At 39.8% G+C, this 23,328-nt stretch overlaps 1 protein-coding gene across 1 annotated transcript in view; it reads right to left on the bottom strand.

Moving 5' to 3' along the window:
- Positions 1-3,719: 3,719 nt before the first annotated feature.
- The window catches only part of LOC107560390 (chromodomain-helicase-DNA-binding protein 9-like), a 104,803-nt gene continuing 85,194 nt past the window's right edge, over positions 3,720-23,328 (bottom strand). Inside the window, exons 23-38 of the mRNA XM_016244554.1 lie at positions 15,862-15,951; positions 14,675-14,778; positions 14,474-14,591; positions 14,302-14,359; positions 13,624-13,672; positions 13,261-13,513; positions 12,283-12,488; positions 11,290-12,165; positions 9,178-9,338; positions 8,693-8,923; positions 7,345-7,519; positions 6,400-6,539; positions 6,068-6,289; positions 5,819-5,956; positions 5,497-5,514; positions 3,720-5,365 (exon numbers count right to left, since the gene is read on the bottom strand). Coding sequence (XP_016100040.1) covers positions 4,484-5,365; positions 5,497-5,514; positions 5,819-5,956; positions 6,068-6,289; positions 6,400-6,539; positions 7,345-7,519; positions 8,693-8,923; positions 9,178-9,338; positions 11,290-12,165; positions 12,283-12,488; positions 13,261-13,513; positions 13,624-13,672; positions 14,302-14,359; positions 14,474-14,591; positions 14,675-14,778; positions 15,862-15,951 — 3,721 coding nt within the window. The 3' untranslated portion in view covers positions 3,720-4,483. The remainder of the gene's footprint in view (positions 5,366-5,496; positions 5,515-5,818; positions 5,957-6,067; positions 6,290-6,399; positions 6,540-7,344; positions 7,520-8,692; positions 8,924-9,177; positions 9,339-11,289; positions 12,166-12,282; positions 12,489-13,260; positions 13,514-13,623; positions 13,673-14,301; positions 14,360-14,473; positions 14,592-14,674; positions 14,779-15,861; positions 15,952-23,328) is intronic.

Below are 23,328 nucleotides of genomic sequence, written 5' to 3'. Positions count from 1 at the left end.
AGATATGATTGATCTGGTATAAAACAGCGAAGAGGAAAAATGAAACAAGTGAGTAAGTATGAGACAATGCGTCTAATGCCTCATTTGTCTGTGTAGCCTAATCAACAACTTGATGATTTCCCTCATGGTTGATGTACAACACACTGAATAGTTGAGTACATATCAGCATCGTGTGAATCCAGGTGTGTAACATCAGGCAGGGCTGTTTGTCTTCTGATGGGATTGGCAGAGCTGCAGCTGTAGAGATCTCTCTCCAGATTACAAACATCCTGAGGGACAGAAACTCCTGTGCTGATATCAGTGTCGTTCACTAATTCATTTTTTTTTTTACCATGTTTCATAAACATGGAAGTAGCCAAATGTCACCATGCTTAAATCTCACAACACACATCACGGCCTTCTCTAATAAGGCTAGTTTATCCTTTTAATGTACGTTCACAATTCTGGAATATACAGGGGTTGGACAAAATAATGTGAACACCTGCGAAACAAGCCATTTTTCTTTAGTAAGATGTGCTTTACCACCGTTTGCCTTTACTACTATCTCCAACCTTCTTAGAAGAGACTCATACAATTGTTGAATAGTCTTCAGCTGAATGTTGTCTATCAAAACATCTGCCAGGTGCTTTAGGGATTTTGGAGGAGGGAACTGGCTTCTCACTCTTTTTCTGCAAAACGGTCTATAGTGGTTCTAGTCAGGTGATTTGTCTGGCTAAATATCCAATGTTTTATAATAATAATAATAAGTTTAATTTATATAGCGCCTTTCCCAAGCTCAAGGACACTGCACAATGACAGAAGCAAAAACATTCCTACATACATGGACAAGACATTTTCCAAGTCCAGAACATGTGGTTGCAGTTGCATATATATATATATTATAACAGGTAATATTGGTAGAACATATAGGTTTTCAGTTTAGATTTAAATTCGTGGAGTGTGGTTATTGTCCGGTTATTAATGATCGTGACACCATCTTATTCACTTTTAGCATTAGTTTCAGTGATTCAAATTTGATCAGTTGCAGCTCTTTCATTGGTGTTGGCTTTGTGAAGTTCTTTGTGATCAGTTTTTGTGGAAACAGGACGCAATCCTCCTTAGTGTTTAATGTCTCTATCATTCACTTTCATGTTTCACCCTATTCTTCTTCTCTGATGAATTCTAGCCAATACGCAGCCAAGACTGTTGTTCTCAAAACACTCAAATCATTGGGCTGTTGAGGAGGTTACAGATGCTCCTGCAGGTAACCAGACTGCCGTGATCTGACAAGTCACCCATTTCACATATGGCTTGAAAACGTATACTACAATGATATTCAACCTAGAGAATACTGACAACAAAAAGATAAATAATAATTGCAATGCTAGTTTTTCACTGTAGCTAACAAAATTTATATTAGCCCTTATAATAACAGCTAACCTTATTTTGTCCAAGCCCTGTAATTATGTGTATTATTTTGCTTGATGCAAAGTCACAAAAAAGAATATCTATTGTTTGTCAATTATTAGTGCAGTATTACTGTACATCTAGTCAAGCTTCTGATCATGTCACATTTCTGAATAAGATGAATTTAATGTTATATAAGAACTCTACTTCTCAATCATTATATAACATTATTAGTCCATCACTGCAAGCACAGATTATATCGTCACATTCTGTGCTGCATGTTGTGTCATTTGTGCACTGCACTGTCAAAACCTTAAAATACTTTCCAATTTCAACCGCAAACAAGCTCAGGTTTTCCATCACAGATTAATAAAAAACATTTTTAGATTTTAGACAGTTTTAGATTTTAATAACTGGTGCTTCAGCTCAAAACAAACAAATACATTTGACAAATTTCACATGAGACAAGATTTTTCTGTAGAGTCAGAATATGTTTAATAAAAATAATTAAACCTCAATTTCTTCTATAGAACTTCATAGAAAGTAATTCAATAAGTTACAAACTTTTTAAGACATGAGTCCTGCACTACAAGAAGCATTAATTGACAACACAGGCCACAACTTGCAAGTATTGCAACTGTCCAAAAACACATTTTAGCCAAAAACAAAAAGGAGGGGCTTGAATTTCAAAATATTAAAAATATGAAACAAAATAAGCCATGAAAACAAACGAGTCGGTCTGTCAATTCAATCAATTCACATAATTGAAAACAAACGTTTATTTGCAGTAGTGTATTTCTATTTCATTTGCTGTTGCATGGTGGATGTCATTGTGCCACAACGGCAAAGTTTTGCTCTGATTCTGGTCAGTAGTCCAGCGGTTCATAACACAACATGAAATACAACCAAAATATTGAATTAATGTACATATGATGAAAAATAAAAAGGAAAATCAACATAAATGTCCAATTCTGTCAAACCTGTAATTCTTCTCAGAACATCACTCCGTTAAATGAGATGCTAACACTGCGGATGCCATAAAAAGAGAAACTAGATCGGTTTCATGTGCGGTTTTGGGAAGAGGCGGCAAGCAGCAATACCTGTACACAGTTTCAAAGTGCATGGCTCAGCACAAACTATCTGGAAAGAGGAAGATCTGATGCCACAGTGGAGAGGAGACGGCATTCAGAACATCTAATGAGGCAAAGTTACACAGAGAGATAAGAGAGAGGGCATCTGTGTGAAACCATGATGAATGAAATCAAACATGCTTGGAAAGACCCATTAATATAACTGTGTTCACTAGTGAGACAGGCAAAGAGTTGCATTGTGCAGTGCATCCCGAAGAAATTTGCATCACAAATGGAAAACTTCAGTAGCCGAACCTGAATATGAACAAACGTGACGCAGCAGACTCGCGTGAATCGAATGAGCCTAACAGTCTACAACAAGCACATCAGCACACATAACCGAAAACGAATCGCATACACGTCCTGATTCAAAACGCCAATGAGGTTCATCGTGTTGGCCGAGGTGCTGGATTGCGACGACTCGTATTGTGAGGGGACAGACACTGAAGTATGGCATAAGGACACTTCTAGATCAGTCATTTACATCTAACAGCAGCGAGGCGACTATGTGGATCTGCATTTTGACAGACTAAAGGACCGTGTGATTTTTGACCTTTGTAACATTTAACAACCCTACTATCAATTCATGTGCACTGATCAAGTAACTGAAATACTACTGCAAATACTTGAATTCCTCTCAATACTCTCACGCGGATTACAAATGTGATGAGCTAATATGACAATACTGTAGCAGTCTGTGGAAAAGAGAGCATATGCGCACTGCTGTTTATCACGAGGGGGTTGAACGTGAGGCCGACAGGACCTTGGACACATAGATTTTCATGCAAAATGAGGCAACAGTGTTCATATGCACAGAACAACACACACACACACAGTGCGGTCTAAACGCTAAAAGAAACATGAATATATGAATGTGAAGGAAGTGGTTTGAAATGGAACGGTTATGTTTGTTACAAACATATCCATGCACATTGATTTGGGGCATTGTGAGAAATGTGTCCCTAAAAGACACACACACACACACACACACACACACAGTGCGGTCTAAACGCTAAAAGAAACATGAATATATGAATGTGAAGGAAGTGGTTTGAAATGGAACGGTTATGTTTGTTACAAACATATCCGTGCACATTGATTTGGGGCATTGTGAGAAATGTGTCCCTAAAAGAATGTCTGGTTCACTGTAGATATCACCGTACAGCATGTTGGCAAGATGGATTACATGTTCCCATGTACAAAACTCAAATCTTTGGGTAAAATAGCTGTATGAAGAGAATTTGAAAAAAAAGAAAGAAAGAAAAGGATGAAAAAGTAAAGAAAGAACAGACCTTGGGCAGCAGGCAGAGTCCGGTCCAGTAAACAGATGCACAAATCACAAGAGAAATGAAGGAACAAGAACTTGTGATGGATGAACGAATGAATGAACGAACGCAGGGTCTCTACAGCTTCAGTGACATTCATAAGCTGCCTGTGTGTTATTGCTGTGGATCTGTAGGTATGCTCTGTGAAGTCTATGTGTTCAGGATCCTGCTCAAGTATTTACAAATGAAACCCAAACAGTTGATGTGTTCTTTCTCACAAAACAAAATATATTAATTATACAGCTCTGCAATGAGCAACAGCGTCCTCATCTCTTTAATAAAATTAAATCCCGACATAGCTATAACAATAATGCCTTTTAGTTTTTGCTTCTTGTCTGCTGCAATTGTACATCATGGTGTAATACAATTTCACAAAGTTTTTTTTTGTTTGTTTTGTTTTTCAACATGCAAAACATCTCTTCGAAACGACCTTGTACCTAAACAAACACTGAAATCTCATTTCAGTTTCTCTAGGATCTCCGTTTTTTCCTCTTCATTACACAACACTTTAGTTATTATATTTACATGGAAACAAAAAACATGATGTAGTAAATGCAGGATTATTCCTATGTGTGTTTATATGTATACATTTCTAAGAGATGTATATAAATATATAATATTTATTTATACATGTATAAAGACTCAGTCTTCGTCGCTGGAATCGGAATCCTCGGATGACTCGGAGGAGCTGTCGGACTCAGAGGAGGATGACTCCGCCTTCGCCGAGCCCTCTGGACCACTGGTATCCTTCTTTTCGTCAGGCTCCTCCCCCTCATCGCTGTCTTTGTCCTCTGAGAGGCCGGGCAGCTGCGCCGTGGCTTCGGAGGCAGCAGGTTGCAGTGGTGGGGTTGGCTGAGTGTTTGCAGCTTGCGGCTGGTTGGCCACAGGCAGGTTAAGGCCTGGCGTAAGAAGCATCCCTGGGTAGAACATACTAGAGAGGAGAAGGGGGTTGAGGGCCAGTGGGTGGCCTGAAGCAGAAGCACTTGTTTGATTTGAGTTGGTGGCCGTCGAGGTGGTGGCTTTGGAGCTTTGACCCTCTGTCCTTTCAGCTTTGCCATCCAGACTCAAAGTCTCAGCCGACCCTATGGGTGTGGTAGACTCTCCACCGCTCTTCTTTTTCCTGTCCTCGTTGCTCATCAAATCCACACCCGCCGCTTCCTGTTTTCCAAGGATACCACTCATTCCGAGGAGGTTCGGCAGCCCGGTCATTCCAGACAGCATCATTGGAAACACGGCGGCCATGTTGGTGGGGTCGTGAGGCAGTCCCATGAGGCCGGTGGTGAGTTGGAGAGACTGGAGGCTCTGGAGGTTGTGCTGAAGAGCTTGAAGACTTGGCAGGTCCAGCCCGGCGAGGAGGCCGTTGGTTAGGAGTGGGTTGAGTCCCAGGGCGGCGTTGGCACTGGCACTGGCCATGGTGGCTGCTTTAGCCAAAGCGTTTTTGGGACGTCGTCCTCGCCGGCTCACTTCTTCAGGAACAATGGGGCCGGTGAGGATGCGGTCAAACATACTTTCAGGAAGGTAACCCTGGAAACACAAACGCATCTGTTATACAAGTAGGAAAAACAACCATAACATTTTAGTTAATACATGGGGTTTTATGGTTTCCTTAAGGTTTTGGTAAAATGTAGGGGTGTAACGGTATGCGTATCGTGTACCGAACAGTTCACGGGCAAATTCCAAATGGAAGTGATCATCCCTATCCCTTTGGAGTGGGGACTTTGGAGTGAGCAGGGCACATGCGTTCCATTATGTAGTCGTTTGGAATGCACCTGGCAAAGGGAGCGATGTAATTTCCTCATTATCTTCAGCTGGGATGTTCCCGTGACAACGCAGCACTGTGTCCGTCAGCAGATTCGCTGATGGACACCGGCACAAAAAAATATACATTTTATATTTATATATATATATATAGTATATTTTAAAAACTTTTTAAAATATAAAATGTTGTCCACAAAACTATTACCATCACAAACTCACCTTGCGAGCATTTCGCCTGTTGATGATCTGTACTCGCTCTTCTCCAGTTAGGCTGTTGATGTCAATTTTGTTTGGGTTTCTGCAGCGATGTCTCTTCTGTTTTGGTCTGCCATCTTGAAACTGCAGCTTGTTTGCGGTCTGCAATAGAGGTATGATCAGAAACGTACATGCATATTTTTACAGACAGCCATCTGAAAGAATAACTTCTTTTTTTTTATTCCAGAGAATAATAAAAAATCTGCTATTTACCGGAATAAAGGCTCCCACGTCTGCTACAAAGCCTGGGTGCTCTTTTAGCCACTGGTCAAGATCTTTCCGTTTTGGAGCGTCCTCTCCGGATAGTCGCGTCCCATCTTTGAGACTGATGACGGGAACGCAGCTTTCTGTTTCAAGGGTGCTGGGCCCCTGAGGTGTGCTCAACCCAGGGGGAGCGGATGTACTGGCGACACTGCTACTCCAGCCAGCAGGAGTCTGCAAATATTGGTCATGCATTCGCCTTAATGATACTGAAGCATGCCAACTTTTTAGATTTCTGAATATAAAATGAAAAGTAAAAAAAAAAGGTCGTATGCAAGTCAAACCTGCTCCGCAATCAGAGGAGGCCTGTTTCTGTTCATGAACAGCAGGTCCATCCCCTCCACATTCTTCCGCCGTCCTCTTTTCTTCTTTATTACAGGCTGTCCGTCCATAACTCCATTCAGTCGCATTTGCTCTGGCAGTACTGCAGCAACATAAAGAACATGCACTTTTAGTGTCATCCAGTACTGTATATTGCATACAGTGCGGTGTGGTTGGTGGGTAAAGCAGAAATCTGGTTGAACATGTGTGACCCTGGACCACAAAACCAGTCATAAGGGTCGATTTTTTAAAAATTGAGATTTATGCATCATCTGAAAGCTTTTCTGAAATCTTTCCATTGATGTATGGTTTGTTAGGATAGGACAATATTTGGCCGAGATACAATATAAAAAAAAATACTGAGAAAATCGCCTTTAAAGTTGTCCAAATGAAGTCCTTAGCAATGCATATTACTAATCAAAAATTAAGTTTTGATATCTCAACGGTAGGAAATTTACAAAATATCTTTGTGACAAGTGGAGTAATTGATAATGAGCGACACCTGCACCCACTCACCGGTCTCGAGTCCCACGGAGGAGCTCCAGAAGGATAAAATGAGGAGTGACGACAGTGAAAGACGAGAGAGGATCAGGCCTGGACTTTATTTTGTGTTTTGTGTGCGGAAGTCGTCCGCGAGGGGCTGCCGCTTTACTTTCATTTTGTGTTTGTTTGTTTTATTAAAGTTTTCTAAATGTTCGCCGGTTCCCGCCTCCTTCTTCCCGACCTACGAACGTTGTTACAATCTTCATGTAACATGATCTTTACTTAATATCCCAATGATTTTTGCCATAAAAGAGAAATTTATCATTTTGACCCATACAATGTATTGTTGGCTATTGCTACAAATACACCCGTGCAACTTAAGACTGGTTTTGTGGTCCAGGGTCACATACATGCTTGAACATTACCTTGTGGATAGCTGTTCTGTGTTTTGGTGTAGTCTGCGAGGCTGGTATCAGATGCGTTCTGTAACTCTTGTAGCCGGGCTAAGTACTGCTGCTGGGCAAGAGGTCCCTCCTCACCCTCCAGGGGGCGCTTCAGAGGCAAACCTTGCTTCTGGAAGGTCAGTTTAAGGCTGCCCTCCTGCTGCAGGACACAGGCCAATGGACAGAGGATAAAGACACACTGCTAATAGGGCAGGTCCCTATGAAGCCGGTTTGAGAACAGTGAAGAACTTTGAGAACAGTTTTTACAAATAGAAACACTCATACGAGGTTCATAAATGACATCAGGTTTTATACAGAGAAGAATTTAAGCAAATTGTCTCTAGTGGGTTGAGGTAACACAGAAATATAGGGCTTAAAGGTGATGTGTGTAATGTTGTTGGTGCACAAATACCTTTTCCATTCTCAGTTTAATATGCAAAAAATACGTTCATAGGTTGATTCTCACAAGTTAGGGTTAGGGTTTTATCAAAATAATGCTCTATCTGTTTGAGCATCCCGACCAGTCGGATATTAGCAACATTAGCTCAGCTAATAAGAATTATTTCAACCAGGACTACTTGTTTATCAAAAATAGAAATGTATACATGTCTCTAATGCTCACCCACACAGAAATGTATTTGGTCAAAAATATAGTAAAACAGTAATGTTGTAAAATATTAAAATAAAGTATATAAATATTTAAATAAAGTATAATAATGTAATATAATATTATTCATATTAATTAATTATTAATATAATGAATATATTACACCAGGGGTGCCCAACCCTGCTCCTGGCGATCAACTGTCCTGCAAAGTTTAGCTCCAACTCTAATCAAAGACACCTGCCTTTAATTTTTAAGTGATCCTGAATATCCTAATTAGTTGCTTCAGGTGTGTTTGATTAGGGTTGGAGCTGAACTTTGCAGGACAGTCGATCGCCAGGAGCAGGGTTGGGCACCCCTGTATTACACACTTCACCTTTAAAGCAAAGGACAGAGGCTACGACTGATTTTGTGCACTGGGTTTAGTTTAAATGTGCGAATGTTGCAACTTCAGTGTAGTAGATTTGATTCGATCCCAGCAAGAGTCACAGGAATATACCGTTGGTCTCCAGACAGATATAAAAAGCAAAAACGCTGAGAATGTAAACTAAAAATTAAACTGAAGGTGCAAAATGTTCAAAGCAAAATCAAATGAAAGGAAGGGAGAAACAAACAAATACTGGAGGAAAAGGGGGAAGACCAAACAATAAAAACAAACAAAACATGCCAAGCGCTGCAATGACACTGCAGATCGGCATTTGTGGGGGAGAACGTAAAATAACATACGTCATTGAGTTTGACTGAGAACTCCTTTTCTCTGTCTGCAACATGCTTCTTCACCTTTGAACCCTGAGGGGAGGCTGAAGGGTCTTCTGTGAGCGTGGTTGTGTTGTCCAGGAGTTTGGTGGTATAGAAAGAAGTCACTGCATTGCCTTCGTACGCACGACGAACCCCTGGCCATTTCCCCTTCAACACTGCCTGACATATACTGTCCAACCGGTTTATCATGACACGGTCCTGCAATGCGTGGACAATATTAATGTAAGGACATTACAAGCAAGTACTGTACTTTAAGGTGGAACATTATGATTGTGGTGGGGTAGAGAAAAACCATGTTCCAAAGCAGATACATTTTTCTATACCTTTATAACATTTTTAATGAATGAAACTATACTGTTCTTACAGTGACAGAGCCACAAATAAGGTGCCACACCGATAGAGTGAGACCAGAGAAGAGGAATTGGCACAAGATGTTGGCCTGGGCTGCTCACCTTTGGCCAGTAGGAGGCAGCAAGCATATAACCTCCCTGGAAAGGGTGGGGAGGGTTAGAGATACCGTTGGTCACATGACTGTCCTGCATGTCATCTTGTGTAGTGTTGAGAGAGGCAACGCTGTCTTCGTCAAAGCCTTTAACACCAGGCACTGCTGACGCTACCAGAATCCAGACAGAGGTAACAATGTTATACTGATCAAACACACTTTAAACATGATCCATTTCACGCTTTACAAAATTTGTCAAACTGTATTTGCGCTCAACTTGACCTTGCATTTCCAGTGTGATGAATGAAACAGAAGCAATATCAATCTCTTTCTTGACTCATTTGACTAGACTGACAGACGGGACATCAAACAACTATTGACATGATGACAACAGAACTCTTCCTCTACACAACTTTTTAGCATGTTACATAAAAGCTTCACATATTTTAAGAAATAGCAGGCAGTATACAGTATATAGGCTGCACACTGCAGAATGCACTACACAAGCTGTTTCCCATGTTAAACCACACTGAAGATATACATATTGAATGAAGCATTTCTCTCTCTTAAAATAGTCTCTGGGCATGCTTTAAAACTCATGACCCTCACAACTAATTAATGCATTAGTGAGTCAAGTGAATGGACACCTGAATGCTGTTACTGGGGCTGCCTTGCTTCTACCCAAGGAAAACCGCTTAAAATCACTTTTGCACTGGCACACACATGCAGTCATATATATATAAAAACACTACCATATACTGTACACTGTTCACCATACACTCTCATTCAAAAGTTTGGGGTTGGTAAGATTTTGAATGTTTTTGAAAGAAGGGCTCACCAATGTTGCATTCATTTGATCAAAAATACAGTAAAAAAAAAAAGTATATTACAACTCAAAATAACCATTTTCTATTTGGATATTTTTGTAATTATTTATTCCTGTAATGGCAAAGCTGAATTTTCAGCAGCCATTACTCCAGTATTCAGTGTCACATGATCCTACAGAAATCAGTCAAATAGTTATTGTTGAAAACAGTTGTGCTTCTAAATAGTTGATCAACAGAAAATTCAAAAGAACAGCATTACTTGAAACTGAAATCTTTTATAACATTATAAATCTCTTTACTGTCACTTTTAACTGGGCCCCAAATAAAAGTATTAATTTCTATAAAGAAATAACAAATCGTACTGACCCCAAACTACTGAATGGTAATGTAGCACAACTCAAAGACGCAACCAAACATGCTTAACTTACTAGCGTGTTAAAACAGTCCTACAGTTACTGTAGAAAGACTGCAACTTACTACTACAGTGGGGAAAATAATTATTTGAGCCCCTGCTGATTTTTTAAGTTTGACCACTTCCAAAAAAATGAAGGGTCTATAATTTTTATGGTAGGTTTATTTTAACGGATAGAAACAGAATATCAACAAAAAAATCCAGAAAAAACACGTTATATAAAGGTTATAAATTGACTTGCATTTCAGTAAGTAAAATAAGTATTTGATCCCCTACCAACCAGCAAGAATTCTGGCTCCCACAGATTGGTTACGTGCCCAAGTGTAACACAGATTAGTCCTGTCACTTTAAGAAATTACTCCTAATGTCATCTTGTTATGAGTATAAAAGAAACCAGTCCATAGAATGTGTATCTTCCATTCAAACCTCTCCCACCACTATGGGGTCATGGAGTGGCCTAGCCAGTCCCCAGACCTTAATTCTATAGAAAATCTGTGGAGTGAGCTGAAACTTTGAGTTGCCAAGAAACCTTAAGGATTTAGAGAGAATATTTAAAGAGGAGTGGAACAAAATCCCTCCTGAGATGTGTGCAAACCTGATGACCAACCACAAGACACGTCTTACCTCTGTGCTTGCCAACAAGAGTTTCTCCACCAAGTTTTGCTTGGGGATCAAATACTTATTTGACTCACTGAAATGCAAATCAATTTATAACCTTTGAACAGTGTTTTTTTTCCTGGATTTTTTGCTTGATATTCTCTCTATCCGTTAAAATAAACCTACCATAAAAATTATAGACCCTTAATTTCTTTGTAAGTGGGCAAACTTACAAAATCAGTAGGGGATCAAATAATTATTTTCCCCACTGTATATAACTACTCACCGTTTTTTGGTACCTCCCCGCTGTCACTGTCTTCTGAAGACGAGGATGATGATGATGATGAAGACGAAGAGCCTGAAGAACAGGAGGAAGACGAAGACGAGGAACTGGATCCAGACCGTGATGAAGACGAGGATGAGGAAGAAGATCTTGATGAAGAACTTGACGAAGAGCTGGATGAGGAGCCACCTGAGTCCGAGTCAGATCCCGACCCCCTCCTGGCCTCTCTGCGGCTCCGCTTACTCAGCTTCTTCTGTTTTCGAGTTACTGAGTTCGGCGTGAGTGGTTTTGTTCTGGCCGCCACCATCCGGCTCTCGTTCTCTCCCACTTTGTGGATGCCATCTTTCTCATCCACTCCTGAAGGTGTGGGTGGTCTGATAGAGGGTGTCTCCGTCTTGGGATTTTGCTCTCCACTCTCTTCCTCTCCCTCTGACAGCGGCTCTTCCTTCAGTTCAGTTTGGTTTGGGAGCGGTGAATCAGAAGCCTCTTTAGCCTGAATATGCTGGAGGGGGGTTGGGATGTGACACTGTCCCAGTGAAGGCGCCTGATTCTGGGCTTGGACTTGTGCTGCAGTTCCCTTGTTCTGGCTGTAGTTTCTCTGTGCCGCCATAAAGCAGAGCTCCGGGTCACGGAGGATATGGTAGTCTGTTCGGCTGACTCCATGTTTGGCTGCCCCAAGCAGAAGATCCCGATCGTGGGATCCTGTTTCCCACCACACTGGAAGATCCGGTCCTAGCTGGCACAGTGCGAGATGCTCGTAAAGCTGCGGATGACGCAACACCTGTTCTCTTATCTTTCGCAGCAATTCCACTCTGTATAAGGTACGGGAGGCACGCTCCTCTGTGATTGGTTGTATAGCAAGAGAGGAGTCCATCATATCTGAGGGGAGAGCAGACAAAAACTGATGATGAATAAGTACAAGATAATGTATTGGCAGACTGACGGAAAACCAAGTTGAGCACATGTTGTGCATCGATAGATGCTTGTGGCACTGACCTCCCTCTATAGCGGGCAGGCGGCAGACCCTCCTGCACATGGCAATAAAGGCACACAGGTACTTGTGTAGACTCTCGTCAGTTTTCTTGTGCAGTCGAGCCATGGCTCTGAACTTGGTCCAGTCAAAGCGGCCCAAATCTGGATCAAACACTACTCCAAATGTTGAAACCACGCGATAGAAATCCGCCTCCTCTCTCCGCGTCCACCTATTGAGAAATGGAAAAATTATCAATTCATAAAGTTACTGGCCCACACAAAGTACTTCTGGACAAAAAAAAGTGAACCGCAATCATACAAAGATTAATTTTATGAAGTTTCTTAAAGCTACACCTAGTAATTCCTCATCTTAAATCCAAGTAGTGGATTCAAGACGTTTCTGTTTATTAACTGATCGTGTGGGGAGCTGCCCATTTTATGTCAAATAAAACCGCTTTTTCTAGGTCACATCTCATGTTTGTGTACATCATTTGTCAAGTGTTATTCATTTATTTTTTTAAAGTAGAAAAACATACTTGAGCATTCTTAGTTTGAATTTAAGCTGGAATACCCTACATTACTAAAACACTACAACACTAGGAAACCCACACTTGCAGACTTTTTAAATGGTTACAGAGAAAACTGGGCATCAAACACTAAACGACTGAGGATCACACACCACCAGACGTTAAAGCTTTTCTGAAAACAACAACAAACTCATTGCTAGGAGACACATGAAAATGAAAAAAAAATAATAATAATAATAAATAAAGTGTTCTAAAATCAGCTCAAAATATCAAACATGTCTGGATGGAATCATAGCCTAAAGCCTAAAAAAAATGAGAGACTGTAACCAAGATTTTCTATGAAATCTATCAACTACAACAGCCAAAAATCTACAGACTGGCTCTGATTTCATGTAGCTAGCATTGACTCCTCCACACTTCAAATCGAAGGGCAAAAGTTAGCGTAGTGTATCACAGCCGACATTAAGTCTCTCACCGTTGTTGTCTTTCAATCTTAGCAGCAATTTTGGGATTGAGTGTGTCGCTGATCGTGGGGGGCAGAGGGTAGAGGGCAGGGGTCATGGCCTGCTGTGTCTGGTGGATCTGAAGTATCTGTTTGCTCTTGGTGAAGCGCTGAGAAGCAGTGATCAGACGCCGCAGTCGGGCCGTCAGCGTGGAGGGTGAGGGCCAGTACATCCCTGATCCAGCACCCAAAGTCCCACCACCACCATCTAACACAGACCCTCCTTCTGCACCAACACACAAACACACTGCTAAAGACTAACAACAACTTAATATCAACTCAAAAACGGTTTATTTACAATGAGAAACACCATATAACACTATAGTTTGTCAATACCTCCGCCTGTATCAGTGATGACCAGGTCTCCTGGGGAAGAAGCATCGTCCTAGAAGTAAGAGCACATGTTAAGTCATAGTTCAGCATTACAACACAAACAATGCCCTTTAAAATTCTTGAATTTTAACAAAATTTGAATTGAGGTAGCACACAGGAAACTGTTGTAAATGTGAACGTGTTGTGAGTGAAAAAACAGTTTGTAACTGTTAGTATGAGTTATTGTGTATGTTGCCACAGCATACGAGTTATTTCCAGGAACATTATTTGTATTTTATATACATTTATATTGAAAATTAAATGCAAGCTCCTGTAGTTGATTTATAAATGATTATAACTACTCTAAATTCACACACACACACACACACCTAGTATTCTACAGTATTCCAAGTATTCTACATATCAGGGAAAAAATAGGCAGCTATTTAGTCACAAAACGTGTTGAACTAATAAACACCTCTGCTTTGTGACTGTGTTTATTGAAACTACATTCCTCTTCGTGTCATTCCAATTGAACATAGTATGGGCTGTGGCCTATTCAATACAAATTCCAACTCATGAATTGAAAAGGCAACCAATTCTAAAATTTGCCCATCCCTGAAGTCACTCTAATTGATATTCTTTGAGCTTGTGTGTGTAACATTCTTATCAGGCCCAGTTCTCTCTTCTCCACTTGCATACCTCCATATCATCCTTCAGCAAAGCTGGAGCAGGCTTATACTCGGGGTCATCCACATCTCTGCACACACACAAACAATCACAGTTACAAACACCTCAGAGAGTTACTGCAGGCAGAAACTGATTAAAGACTTCCTCTATCTGTATGAATGGAGCACATGTTTGTGTCTCTTACCCATCCATAAAGTCATTTCCTCTCTGTTCAGCAGCGATGGCCTTCTCGTCTGGCCGCCCAACCCTTTCTAAGAAACACAGTGCTGGATCTGCACGAACAGTGTTGTACTTCTCATAACCTACAACACATACAAACAACCATTAGATAAAAGTGTGTACCCACAAAGAAAGCCTTAAGCGCAACAGAGCTGATCGGACTCACCGTGCTTAAAGACTCCTAACAGTAGACATTTGTCTGAGAGCATATCCCACCACAGAGCAGGCATCTCTGAATGATCCGGCTCAGGAACCCAGATCTCTATCTCACTGCGAGACAGCAAAACAAACATTTCAGCCATTGCTTGCAGAAACATGCTATACATCTTAGTCTAAGGTTATTTCAGGTTTAGATTTTTTTGGGTGAACTATTCCTTTAAATACAGGTATTGAAATTATATGTGTACGTCCTTGAAGTTTCCTCAGCAGGACAGCAGATGGCGCTTTAATGTTCCTCTTACTAAACAAACTGGCTTAAACTGACTAATACCAGAGGAGTTCAATGAGGACCTATTTATAATCCTAATATGAAAAGGGTTCTATAATACAGAAGTGAATGTCTTTATATTATTAGGTTTTGATCAGTTTTATATGGCTTAAAATTAAATACATATTACCAGCACGTAAAAAAAAAAAGAATTTAAAATACTAAATTATTAGTATTTAAAAATATAGTTTTGTATTTGTTATTCTGAGGACGGGAAATAGATACAATGTAAATCTGAACGGCACAAACCAGCACAAATCGAGCACAAACGAATGGCACCGGTTTGGAGAGATTTGGACTGCATGGGGTGGAGAATGACGTCACTGCCCAGAATTGTTTTTGTTATTTCTAAGAAGGGAAATTATATTTGACATTCATTTCAACAGCACAAACCGGCACAAATTGAGCACAAACGAATGACACCAGTTTTGTGCGATTTAGACAAACTGGGGTGGAGAGTGACATAACAGCTCCTGAAAATATTTTGGTTATATTTAAGGAAGGAAAATAGGTACAGTGTTTGTTTTAACGGCACAAACGGGCACAAATCGAGTACAAACGAACAGCGCTGGTTTGGAGCGATTTGAGCAACATGGGGTGGAGAGTGACGTCACACTGTCAAAAAAATAATGTTTAATATCTCAAACACCAAACCAGCACAAACGTTCGTTTTTGCGGCACAAATCAGCACAAACATAGCACAAACTAATGGCATAGTTTTGGTGATTATTTCTTTTTATGGGGTGCCAACTTCACGGAGGTTCCTGCCATTATTAGTACAATACATGCAAAACACACTCCTCAGATGTGTTGGTTTCCCAGACTAGTGAAAGTAATAAGGTGAGAGGGTCCATGGCAATGCTTACCTGGCATCTGCCCCATCCAGCACTTTTTGGCACTGCACTCCAATCACCTCTTGTTTCAAATAGTACAGCATTCTAACCCTCAGCAGCACCCTGCCAGACAGAGACAGAGAGATTAAGAATATATATATATATATACTTTCTATTGTAAAACTGTAATTGTTAATAACACTGATAATAATAAGAAATGTTTCTTGAGCACCAAATCAGCATATTAGAATGATTTCTGAACAATCATGAAGACTGAAGACTGCAGTAATACAGTGGCTGCTGAAAATACAGCTTTGTCATTACAGATGTAAATTACATTTTTTAAATATTCTGAAATATAGCACATGTATTTTAAATTGTAATAATATTTCACAACATTACTTTTATGTAGTTTTGATCAAATAAATGTAGCCTTGGTTAGCAAGAGACCTCTTTCAAAAACAAAAAAAATCTTATCGTCCCCAAACTTTTGAACAGGACCGTAAATGAGCTTACGTGTATGACTTGATGTAAAATGCACTGCCATATGGCTGGTGTTAATGAGTGCTAACACGTACAGCCTTTTCATTTTTTTTATGAAAGCTGCTTCAGAGAGCATGCATGAAAGTAAATGTAGGCAATGTAACTGTTCAAAAACATTATTGTTCAAAAACATAAAAATAATAATTAAAAATAAAAATATTTTTTTTTAACGCTAGAAAATCTTTGGAGGGAGTTGAAAATCCGGGTTCGCCAGCGACAGCCCCAAAACATTACTGCTCTTGAGGAATGGGCCAAAATACCAGCAACCGTGTGTGAAAACCTTGTGAAGACTTACAGCAAACGTTTGACCTCTGTCATTGCCAACAAAGTGTATATAACAAAGTATTGAGATGAAATTTTGTTATTGACCAAATACTTATTTTCCACCATAATTTGCAAATAAATTCTTTAAAAATCCTACAATGTGATTTTCTGGATTTTTTTTCTCATTTTGTCTCTCATAGTTGAGGTATACCTATGATGAAAATTACAGGCCTCTCTCATCTTTTTAAGTGGGATAACTTGCACAATTGGTGGCTGACTAAATACTTTTTTTCCCCACTGTATAAATACACACTTATTTCAGGTAGACTGCAAAGCATGACTTTAAGAACTTTGCTTACAAGCTTATTCGCATCTGTCCATGTTATGATCTTCATGTGAAATGACAGATAATTTACAGTCTTTCATACTTAAACTCACACTTTCACCCTAACATTAGTGGCATTTCAGCCCTGAGAAAAAATGCAGACGCATACAAAGCTGACAGCTGTGTCCCAGGTCATCGCTTATGTGTGTGCGTTAAACAGGACAGCTTTCTAAACAATAGGGAACTTTCTCCAATGGCAGAGAGCCCTGGATGCAGCCAGCCTTACAGTAATAAACTCTCTCAACACACACGTCCTGGTCCAGAACGGTTCATTTATCAAAGCACAATCACACCGTCTGGTTTATAGCATGACATGATGCTGCTTTCTGATGCAAGAACTGTTAAGAGTTTGTGACAAACAAACAGACAAAGAGTGGGAACAGCCAGCTAGATTTGATTGTGAGTTTGACAATGTAAGTGTCAAAAACTGAAGAGCATGACCTGAAAGCACCTCTCATCTTCCATTCCCTAAGAGAAAAACCCCTAAACAAGTGTGTGAGAGTGGGCCATACCACAAAAAAGATCACGGGGCTAAAATGGGAGATTCCCCCTTTATCATTGCATCACACACTTCCTCCAGAGTGGCAGATATCCATCTCATGGGGCATTCACATGTAGCCGAGTGGCTGTGTGGTTGAAAGTGGGTGTTACTGCTGCTTTACGGCTTAATGTTATTGGTGAGCCGCACAACAGGCTGCATTTTTCAAAAATCAGATATAAATGGGATGTACTGAATATACTTGAATATAAACAGCAGCAGTGCATAGTAACAAGATGGATGCTTATAAATGTATGAATCAAACTCACTAAAAAGGCATTTTCTTGGTTCATCTATTTTTTTTTTTTTTACATAATTAAAAGAAATTGCTCATAGCAGTATTAATACGGCCTTGCCAACACTTGACAACAGCATCTCACCAGAGACGGATCTGTGAGCTTTAGAGTCTTTATGTCTATCGGTAGAAGTGCTATCACAGTGAACATCACTGCTCATTTTCCCAAGGCTACATTTTGTCTTAACTTTTTCAAAACCATGGACATGCCTACATTGCATTACCAACAGTTGCTAACAAAAACAGCAAACAAATGACTTCTGGTCACTTTGTCGTTACACAGTGGTGTATGTGTTAAGTTGACACCCATTAACACCAGCCATACGGTGTATTTTACATCAGATCATGCACATACAGTCTGGGGTCAGTACGACTTTTTTTGAATTCTGAAAAAAATGTGTATGTTTTCAACACAGATAATAGTAAGAAAGTTAATCTCTTGAGCACCAAATCATCACATTAGAATGTTTTCTGTAGGATCATGTCACACTGAAGACTGGACTAATGGCTACTGAAAATTCAGCTTTGCCATCACAGGAATAAATTACATTTTAGTATTAAAATAGAAAACTTTAGTTACTTTAAATTGTAGTAATATTTCACCATATTACTGTTTTTTAATGCATTTATGATCAAATAAATGCAACACTGGTAGACTTAACAGGCCTCTTTCAAAAACACCACTTTATCGACCCCACATTTTTGGTGTATCAAACAATAGCGTCTATTGTGTTTGGGATGCAATACTCACTTGTTGCAGTGGTGTTTCAGGTGTTTCTTGTACCCATCATCAGACAACATGTGTTCTGGGTTGTGTTTTCGTATCCACTCTGCCTTCTGGATATCAAATGAGCTAGACTGAGTCTTCATCTTCTTTCCTTTTCTGCCTCGTGGCACTGGAGTCGACAAACCTGCACAAATCACATTTAAAAAATCGAAATAATGTCACATGCTTTAAAACAGACATTAATCCTGACTAAATCAAAAGGCAAAAGATAACTGAATTTCAGTCCTCATACCCAAATGGTTCTGAAGTTCCTTGGTCCTGCCGTCCTCTGTGGGAGCAATCAGATCCCACATGAAGCTCTTGATTTTATCATCTCCACGGTAATGAACGAGGCAGTATGCCAGGAGTGCTCTGCATATACACTCCACGTCACGCTCGCTCAGCTGACGCTTAAAGCGCCCGTGAGCCAGGATGTCCTTCCAGCGGCCCCACCTACGACCACAGAAACAAATTACATGGTCCATCATTTCATCATCAGTGTCAACAACTCTGACTGAGAAGAGTCTCACTTCCTATATTTGCATATTTGGGGCCAGTTTTACTAACCGCTTGCGCCAGCGCAAACCGTCTTTTGGCGTTAAAAGAGTACTGTCAGGTTTACTAAAGAAGCGCAGTGAAGAATTAGCGCTGAAAAGGCGTGGACAGTTATTTTTGAACCTGACCTTAGTGAATACGCATTTCTAGGAGTTTCCCTTTCAGACGCAAAATTTATGGGAGGAGAGTATTCAAATGAATCACGCAACGCGTTTTACTAATGTTTGTGCTCGTCAAATTAATGGTATTTGCGCCATTATTTAACGCCCAAAAAAAGCATGTCAAACTATTTTGATCTTGAAATGGCTGCAATTTGTTGCTAGGAGGAGGCATCGCAGAGATAAGAGAGTGCGTGGTGGAAGGGAGAGGATTTTTTCCACACGTAATTTATTTGGAATGTAAGAAGAACACGAAAATAGCGTTTCAAGCCATGTTATTTTTTATTTGCTTTTCAACGTACTGTGGCTTCTTTATTTCTTTATTCTTTATTTGCGACTACACAAATTTGCGCTGCGCTTTGTATATCACGTTGGTCGATATGTAAATGAGATGTTGCGGTGGTGTTCTTTAATTTGCACATTGTTAATAAATCACCCGCAGAAATTTCCCCTCCCATCGGCGCTGTTTTGGAATTGGTTCTTGCGCTAACTTGCCCTGTTTAGTAAAACATGACCTTGGTATAAAGTTTATGTAGTGTATTATATGTATATATACACAACACAATGAACTTTTAAACACATAAAATTGAACAAAAGTGATAGTAAAACCATTTAAAATGTTACTATTTCAAATAAATGTCCTTTTAAACTTTTAATTTAGCAAAGAATCCTGGAAAAAAAAATGTATCACGGTTTCCACAAAAATATTAAGCTGCACAACCATTTGGTCAAGAAACATCTTTCAAAAATAAAACTCTTACCAACTCCAAACTTTTAAACAGTAGTGTATATATAGTTATTGTAATGGCATATAACAAAACCCATATCGGTAGAGCACTAGCCATCACTCACCCGTACACCAACAGATTTTTCTCCACCCGGAAGCACTCGGTGCGGCCATAGCTGTTGAGGCGGTCATGTGGCCGGCGGAGTTTGGGTTTGTCATCCCCGCTACTCTCCCCTTCAGAGAGCTCGGCCAGCTCATCCTTAGTAGCGCTGAACGGTCGGGTCTGTTTCCTGACACGAGGGGTGTCGATCACCAGACTGTTCTGTAGCAAAACCACATCAAATAACAACAGTTAAAACAGAACCACTGACCCACCTTTACTGAGAGCAGTGCTATGTATTTAAATAAGGCCAACCGCATTCACTAAAACTGATGTTTGCTTTCAATCGCTCTTTGCTCTCAAGTGTAGCACTTACAACTAAAATACAGAAGAGCCGCCCACAGAAAACAATGATTGAGTTATTTCAGAGAGTGCATTACATTAAATACCAATCATGTTAGCCAGCATCCTGTCATCTCTTACAGCAATGCCTCTCTGCTCAAAATCTCATTTATGGGGGTTTTCCCATCAGCCACTGACAGACAAAAGGAGCTTTCTGTAACTTAATTATTTTTTTTTATTTTTATTAACAGATGTCTAGGCAGCTCTCAAAGTAATCCTGGCACTGGAGAGTCAGGTAGGAGGATGTGGGCTTCTCTGCTACACTGTTAAACTTTGATATGGCAGAGTCTGTGTATAACTTACTCTGCCATTGACTGTATCCATGTCAATCTCTGCTTTCTTAGCCCACTTGTCCCAGAAGTTGGGGTCATCCAGAGAGATGTCTGTTCTGTTCCCTGAAGCAACAAAACTGGCCTATGAACACAGCAAAAACAAATGAGAACAACATGTTAAATAATGTCTCTAAAATGACCCTTGCTGTATATATATATATATATATATATATATATATTTTTTTTTTTTTTGAGCTAAACCTTTTTCAGTAAACAAAGTGAACAGTTTTTAAAAAAATATTTCCACAACTGTAAAATTATAATACTAATATTGCATGCTAATTCCTTAATTTTCAAACATTATTCCAAAACTACAACTACAAACTACAGGGAGCCCTTAAAGCTTCTTTTTGTTATTCTCCTTCGTTGTTTGATTTTATTTCAATGTATCTGCAACCTTAACAAGTATGTTATCTGAAAATTGCTTTTATAAGAGAAACTGTAAGAAAACATTATGATTAATACTTTTAAACATACAACAAATAAAAGATGAAAGAGAGAAGCTGACCTTGGCAAAGGTGGAGCCCCGACCCTCAGATTCAATAGTGATGGTCTTGGTTCTGCGTTGCAGGATTTGGTCAATGTCCTCTTCACAAAATTTAGCCCCCTCATCTTCCTCGTCCATGATGGCACCATAAGCTCCACGCCGCAGAAGATCCTCAATCTCCTTCTTAGAGAGCTGCTGCTGCATCTGCTATAAAAGACGGAGAGAGAGAGACAGTGAATGAAACCAGACAATATAAATTACACCAGTACAAAAAACATATCAATCAACACCACCATGCAAATCTCCATGTAGAGAACAACAATGTAATGAGGGCTGGAGGAAAAAAAAACCTGGTACATAGGTAACATTTGACGACTTACCCCTCCTCCTCCTAGACTGCTGTCTCGTCCGCTCATGCTCTGAAGCACCGCTTTATCCAATCCCAGCTTTAGACTGGCTCTATCAAACATCTCTCGCTCATATGAGTTACGTGTGATTAGTCGATATACTTTTACTGCTTTATTCTGACCAATCCTATGGCAGCGAGCCTGAGCCTGTGGATAATACAAGAAAAAAGGAAAATAAGCCAATAGGAACCTCTACAATTTGACTATCAAGTTTGTGTGTGTGTGTATATATGTACCTGCAGGTCGTTCTGAGGATTCCAGTCAGAGTCAAAGATGATACAGGTGTCGGCAGCTGTGAGGTTAATACCGAGCCCACCTGCTCGAGTACACAGCAGGAAGACAAATCGATCGGAGTCTGGTTTACTGAAACGGTCTATTGCTGCTTGACGGAGGTTCCCACGTACACGGCCATCTATCCGCTCATAGAGGTATCTGAAAAAGGTCAGTTTGACTTAGAAATGACAGATCGATGTACTTTATCGAGCACTTCCACACAGTCAGTGCACAGACATCATACATACACTACTACTAGTCAACAGATTGTGGTCAGGTTTTTTAATGTTTTTAAAAGAAATCTCTTATGATCAACAAAGCTGCATTCATTTGATCAAAAATACAATAAAAAAAACGGTACATTAGTGAAATATCATTAAACATTTCTTATCATCAATATAAAAAAAAAATTACTGCTTAATATGTGTGTGTAAACTGTGATTTTTTTTCAGGGTTCTTTGTTTAATAGACGGTTCAAATAAACACATTTATTTGAAACCGAAATCTTTTGTAACATAACCATAAATATCTTTACTGCCACTTTGGATCAATTTAATGCATCCTTGCTCAAGTTTCGATTTCTTTCTTTCTTTCTTTAAAAGAAAATAAATAAATCTTACTGACTTCTGAATGGTAGTACTGTATATGCATATATTCTACCATCAAAACAGTTTCATCTATACAAATTGACATTACAATACATTGTTTTATTGTCATTACCTAATGAACTAAATGTGTTAAAAGAATATTCCAGGTTACATGTAAAGCAAGTAAAGCTGAATAATGTTGATTACCCAAGAGCAATGTTGCATTAGTATGTCCCTAGCTCACTCCTAAAACTCTTTCCATCACCTTTTCCCTAACTTTTCTTTTCTTTTTTTCCATTCATGTCTTTTATCTCTTCCTCTTTTTTAGTCACATATTTTTCCATGTTACTTCCTGCTTTCTCTGACCCACTTAGGGCAGAGCTGTGCCTCTGGGACTCACACAGCCTGATTTATAGCGTGACATGATGTACAACACTTTGGCTGCTTTCTAATGCAAGAATTGTTAAGCATTTGCAGACAAAGAGAGACAGCCAGCCAGACAGATTTGATAGTGAGTTTGACAACTAAAGTGTCAAGAACTGAAGAGCGTGACCTGAAAGCACCTCATCTTCCACTCCCTAAGAGAAAAACCCCTAAACAAGTGTGTGAGAGTGGGCTTTACCAGAATAAGATCACAGGGCTAAAATGGGAGATTCCCTTCTATCATTGCATCACACTCAC

The sequence above is a fragment of the Sinocyclocheilus grahami genome, unplaced genomic scaffold (assembly GCF_001515645.1).
Source record: "Sinocyclocheilus grahami isolate Dianchi unplaced genomic scaffold, SAMN03320097.WGS_v1.1 scaffold723.1, whole genome shotgun sequence".
Lineage (NCBI taxonomy): Eukaryota > Metazoa > Chordata > Actinopteri > Cypriniformes > Cyprinidae > Sinocyclocheilus > Sinocyclocheilus grahami.
Note: the sequence above shows the minus strand (reverse complement) of the source record. Positions and strands in the feature narration are given on the sequence as shown.